A 6588-nucleotide genomic window follows, 5' to 3' on the forward strand; every position below is an offset into this window, starting at 1 on the left:
CTCCAGAATTGTTTGAAGAGTATTTTTTGCTGTTCTAACTGTTGATCCTCATCTTCTTCGCTCTTGCTATCGGTGGTGGTGTCACTCAGGTTACGCAACTCTTCCCTGGTGTTGGTGTAGTCGTTCAGGAGCTGGAATTTTTTGTTGAGAATGCAGCTTTCACATTGCAAATCAACTCCTGGTCCATGGGCTGGATTAAAGACGTAGTGTTGGGAGGAAGGAAGACCACTTTTACGTTGGGGTGACGATCTAACAGTAGGGGCGAGTGTCCTGGTGCGTTGTCCAGCAGCAACAAAATATTAAATGGGACATTCTGTCGCTCACAGAATTTCTTTACATCGGGAACAAAACAGTCATCAAACCAGGAGAGGGACAGTGTAGAGAACATCCATGCCTTACGTGCGGTCAGCCAGTGGACATTTAGCTTGGTCATGTCTATGCTCTTGTAGGCGTGCGGCTTGCGGGCTGTGTGGATCACCGATAACTTGAGCTTACAGGTACCGGAGGCATTGGTGGTAAACAGGACGGTGATGCGTTCCTTCTGCATTTTCCGGCCCCGAATCCTGCTGGCATTCTTCACAACGAAGGACTTGGAAGATAGCTTTTTCCAGAAAAGACCAGATTCGTCCATGTTAAACACCTGGTCGTCACTGTACTGTCCTTCCTCCATAATCTCACGTAAAAACGGAGGAAATTCCCGAGCCGCAGCACGATCAGCACTCGCTTCTTCACCACCAATGTTTATTTTGGTGATCTTGTTCCGGATCTTAAACCTCTGTAACCACCCAGAGGAAGCATTAAAGGGTTTGAGCTCTGAAGTTCCCATCTTTCGTGCCACTGCCATGTACAGTTCACGTGCGTAGTCCTTAACAGAGCGCGTGTCGACCGCCATGTTCCGTCGCGCCTGACGCACCAAGTACCTCACAAGTAATTTTTCTGTCTTGAGAAGCACCTGGTTGTGAAAATACTTGATCATAGAAGCACCTGTAGACTTTGTGATCTTCATGTGCTCCTTTATCTTGGGTGAATCCTTCTTTATAGTCCGGATCGTAGATTCGTTCACGCCATGCTGGCGCGCCAAATCAACCTGCCTTGTTCTTTTCTCCAACTCTTGGATGATGCTATACTTCACCTCGTAGCTTAAGGAACGTCGTGTCTTCTTTGGTTTAGTGCCGCTGGGTCCAGGTAAGGAAAGGTTTCTCTCTGGGGGTGGTGGTCCGGCGGAAGCCATTTTACGGAACAATGGATGCGCGTTTACACGGAGTGGCCTTGAGGGATGAAACTGCCGCGGCTAGGTCAAGCGTCGTCTTTCCTCCCTCCCTCCCTCCCCCGGGTGGACACGTCATAATACTTTAAGCCAATTACAGCTAGCAGCAGAGGAGGGTAGGGATGCATGGCCAATCACAGGTCTGATACGTCATATGACGTCAGTGATAACGCAACAAAGACACACTGCGCAACCTTACCGCGCCGCTTGCCCAAGCGGAGGGAGGAGGAGGAGGGAGAGGCAGGCAGGCGGGTGGCGCGTGGCGCGTGGGGCAAATCTAAAAATAGCGTCGCGCCGGACACTCTCCGCGGAATGGCGTTCGCGACCGCGAAATGTGAAAATGTTAGGTTCTGGCAAGGCACCGCGGTAACGGTGAAACGCGGATTGCGGGACCGCTTAATGTGAGGACCAACTCTGTATATATATATATATATATATATATATATATATATATATATATATATATATATATATATATATATATATATATATATATATATATATATATATATATATATATATATATATATATATACTGTACTGTGATTGCTTTGTGGAAATTTTTACTTCTTTTGTTATATTTATAATTTATGTATAGTACTGGTACTTGATAACATCAGTAATAATTTTATTTACTTCAGAATGACTACATATATATTGTTTGATTGACAGACATACAAAATGGAAGTAAAAGAGCCACCCCAAGGTGTGACTCCTCCAGTCCAGAGCACCACACGAAGGTCGTCACAACAACCCTCTCGTCTACGAAAATTTGTCCTCCAGAACAGTGCTGGTTTGAGGATTCGAACTCATCCATCTCTTCAAAGTGAACAGATTGGTGTGGTCCATGTCAATGGCACCATTGCATTTGTAGATGAAGTAAGTAGACATACCACGTACCTGTTCACATGAAGTGGTCAACATTTCAATTTAATATAAAATAGTATGAATAAGTGTCACTAAAGCATAAGGTAGATACATACAGTATAATATATACAGTGTAAAGGGACATTCTTTAGGCAGGTATTATATTTAAATCATTAGGATAGTGTCCCTTGTTAAGATGGATGAGCAGTTATTCATGGCCACGTAACTATCATGCCCAGTCTTTAGTGACAACCCACTTGTTATCTGACCAAGAGTAATGAAATGCTCTTGAAACAGCTGCTTCTCCTGGACCCTCGGTGTCATCCAAATAATGAGCCATTGTTATCTAAATAGAGGAGCACCTCATTTACCTGTTGTCACCACACCTCCTCCTCTCACCACACCTCCTCCTGTTGTCACCACACACCCCTGTCACCACACCTCCTCCTGTTGTCACCACACCTCCTCCTGTTGTCACCACACCCCTCCTCCTCCCTCACCACACCTCCTCCTCTCCTCCTCACCACACCTCCACCTGTTGTCACCACACCTCCTCCTCCTCTCACCACACCTCCTCCCTCCTCCCTCACCACACCTCCACCTGTTGTCACCACACCTCCTCCCTCCCTCACCACACCCCTCCTCCTCCTCCACCTGTCCTCCCTCCTCTCACTCCTCCTCCCTCCTCACCACACTCCACCTGTTGTCCTCCTCCTCCCTCACCACACACCACACCTCTCCTCCTCTCACCACACCTCCACCTGTTGTGTCACCACACCTCCTCCTCCTCTCACCACACCTCCACCTGTTGTCACCACACCTCCACCTGTTGTCACCACACCTCCACCTGTTGTCACCACACCTCCCCCCTCCTGCTGTTGTCACCACACACCTCCACCTGTTGTCACCACACTCCACCTGTTGTCACCACCACCCTCCTCCTCCTCTCACCACACCTCCACCTCACCACACCTCCACCTGCTGTCACCACACACCTCCCCCTTGTCACCACACCTCCTCTCACCACACTCCACCTGTTGTCACCACACCTCCACCTCTCCTCCTCTCACCACACCTCCACCTGTTGTCACCACACCTCCCTCCTCCTCCTCACCACACCTCCACCTGTTGTCACCACACCTCCTCCTCTCACACACACCTCCTCCTGTTGTCACCACACCTCCTCCTCTCCTCCTCACCACACTCCACCTGTTGTCACCACACCTCCTCCTCTCACCACACCTCCACCCTGTCACCTCTCCCTCCCTCACCCACACCTCCTTGTTGTCACCACACCCTCCTCCTCCTCTCACCACACCTCCACCTGTTGTCACCACACCTCCTCCTCTCACCACACCTCCACCTGTTGTCACCACACCTCCTCCCTCCTCCTCACCACACCTCCTCCTGTTGTCACCACACCTCCTCCTCCTCTCACCACACCTCCACCTGTTGTCACCACACCTCCTCCTCTCACCACACCTCCACCTGTTGTCACCACACCTCCTCCTCCTCTCACCACACCTCACCACACCTCCACCTGTTGTCACCACACCTCCCTCCTCCTCCTCCTCTCACCACACCTCCACCTGTTGTCACCACACCTCCTCCTCCTCTCACCACACCTCCACCTGTTGTCACCACACCTCCTCCTCCTCTCACCACACCTCCACCTGTTGTCACCACACCTCCTCCTCTCACCACATTAATAGACTCTTATGGATCCAAACTATTTATTCATTGTTCTCCCTTATGCTGGCACGACTTGTCTCACTTAAGTCATCTGTAGAGCCTTCTGTTATTCTGTTTAATATTGTACAAAGTTTGATGAAGAGCATTGTATCAGAAATACAGTTACACTTAAATTCTTAAATATAATTAGTATTCTGTGTACGTCTGGTATGATTTGTGTAACTTCGCAGGTTGCGCCTTCTTATTTTCACTACCCATTAATTCCTGCAAACTATTTGTTTTTAGTAATCCAATTTTTAAACTTTCAGTGTAAAGAAGTTTATCAAATACTGTACTGTACATTGATGTGAAATGTCATAATTTGTATTAAATATTTTTTCTTCATCACGTCAGGTTCACAACAGTGATGGAGTTTGGTTACGTCTCAGCCCTGAGAGTATACGCCAGTATTGCACTAATGGGTATTCAGAAGCTTGGTGTCTGCAGTACAACCAACACCTGGGCAAGACACTGCTGGTACCGCTAGACCATCCTAAGACTATTCTAGACCAGGTATAGCACTGTACATCTCAGTAGTAACGAATAAAAGAAATTATGGTTGGCACAAGACTGTAGAAGTATTACATGAAAGAATATCTGTTATGCCCTAAGGTGGAAACTCTTACATCACTCATACAACATGATAGGGAAATGTTGACACTCTTAGTGGATCATACAGCTCTAACCAGAAAATACAGTACACCACATTCAAACTGCACAGCATGCCAATGTAAGATTGTGTTAAATAATTTGTGAAGCCTTTTCCTTTCCCCAACACTGGAAATGAGTCCCTAAAATTTATTCCCATTCTCCATCTAATTGTTATACTGTGTAGATGTATTACATATTTTATTCCTTAGTGACCAACATTAGGGTTACCAGGTATTCCATGGCAGTTAGGTAGGAGATGTAATTTACTAAGTTTTCTGTGAGTGAAGTAAACATTGTATCAGTAAATGTACACACTAGGTGGGATTAGTACCTGTATTGTGATTCAGTATTGCATGGTGATTCTTGGTCTTGCTCTTGTGTTATATTAGGAGTCTACAGTACTGCATTGTGCATTAATCCTTGCCATTTCCTTTTAAAGTTGTATACAATACTGTTTAGGAATTGATTTTGTTAGTTATTAATTGGTATAATAGTCATGAATAATTCTTGTGAACTGCTTATTGGTTCTTTACTTACCTCATCTCTCCAGGTGATAACTGACACCATAAGTCGACGTCGTGATGGAAGTCCTCGCCGTGAAACTACACTTGGTGCCGATGGTGCTGAATGTACTACTGGAGGAGGAGGAACGTACACTGTGGTTAAATGTGGTGCCTCGGGACACAACATTCGTAGTCAGCCAAACTTGAAAGCGCCACCAGTTGGAATGCTTGTCCTAGGAAATGTTATTACAGCAGATTGTGATGCTAAGAATGCTGATGGTACGTCAACATCAACTATTGCACAGGATGTTGTTAGATGCTCACTTGAAGATTAATTACTGACTTCATTTTAAGTCTTGGGGCTCACTGTGTGTCAAGAAAATGTATCAAAGTACGATACAGAACACTTGGTTTACAGTAAACATCCCCTACTGTACAGTACAGTATACTATAGTAATGTGTGCTGACTTAACCAACCATTATACAGTACATAATAGTGAAAATATAAATAATAAATTATTGACACTTAGGAACAAAACAGTTTTGAAAGGTGTGTGGTAGATCATTTAGGACTACAAAAAAGAACCATCTGTACAAGAGCAGCATACCCTGTACAGCATCTGCTTACCACAGATGAATGTAAATGGAGCTTCTTCGTTTTTCTTTTCTTTTTTAAATTTTTTCCATCTTTCCTACACTCTTAGGTACGTGGGTTCGTTTGGATTCAGAGAGCACACGCAAGTATTGCTTCACTGATGGGGAGGCGTGGTCTCTAGCTATGTCTCGAGGTCACACTCTTTACCTTCAGCGCTCCCATAGCCACAGTCACCCCTACCCATCATCTCTGCCTGGTGGTAAGTTTGCCTCTTTACACAGCTTGCATTAACGAGTAGAAAGCTTCTATTGTCAGAAAAAAAGGAATAATTTGTCTACACATGAAGCTGTTAAAGGGAGAGGTGGACGACAGGACAAGTAACTAAACATAAGGTGAACGTTAACTCACCATAATTTAGAGATACTCATTGAAGTGCCTTTTATTAGAGTTATGAGTAAAGTTTATTATACACTATTTGTTTTTTCTCTTTGTTTATAAACATTTAACCCTCTTATCGTCAGAGCCTGAGACACATATGTGCATGAAAACTTACGCTCAGCCTCGGAGGTTGTTGCCGAAAAATCGTTGAAATATTTTTTTTTTTTTGTTCAGGGCTCATATCTCTGCCGTGGAATTGTTTTATTAATTGTAATGGGGGTCTCTTCTAGCATAAAATTGTCTGAAAAATTGTATGAAACCATAAAAAATGAAAATTCTTGAAATCTAAGCAACTTTTTTCGAGTATAAGTGGAAAATGTTTAGTAACATCTCGATTTCCATTCTCATTTTCCTTGTATTATGGTGTTCATTGATATGTATTATACTATACCAAAATAAAGAACAAGGCCTGTAGAATATCGTGGTATAAGGAAAAATATTATAACACAAAAACTAATGGAATAATTAAAGGGCTGAGCGGCACACCTCTAATGGCCAGAGCGACACTGGCTTCACGCTGCTCTGCTACACACACG

The 6588-nt window shown here is 44.6% G+C and overlaps 1 protein-coding gene across 1 annotated transcript; it reads left to right on the top strand.

The window, feature by feature from the left end:
- Positions 1-1943: 1943 nt before the first annotated feature.
- On the top strand, positions 1944-5873 carry LOC121863994 (E3 ubiquitin-protein ligase MYCBP2-like; the record flags this gene model as incomplete). Its single annotated transcript, XM_042362870.1, has 4 exons — positions 1944-2146; positions 4220-4378; positions 5067-5298; positions 5724-5873. Coding segments are annotated over exons 1-4 (739 nt in total), but the record flags the coding sequence as incomplete, so codon positions are not given.
- Positions 5874-6588: the final 715 nt, after the last annotated feature.

Source organism: Homarus americanus, unplaced genomic scaffold (assembly GCF_018991925.1).
Source record: "Homarus americanus isolate GMGI-L3 unplaced genomic scaffold, GMGI_Hamer_2.0 scaffold60289, whole genome shotgun sequence".
NCBI lineage: Eukaryota > Metazoa > Arthropoda > Malacostraca > Decapoda > Nephropidae > Homarus > Homarus americanus.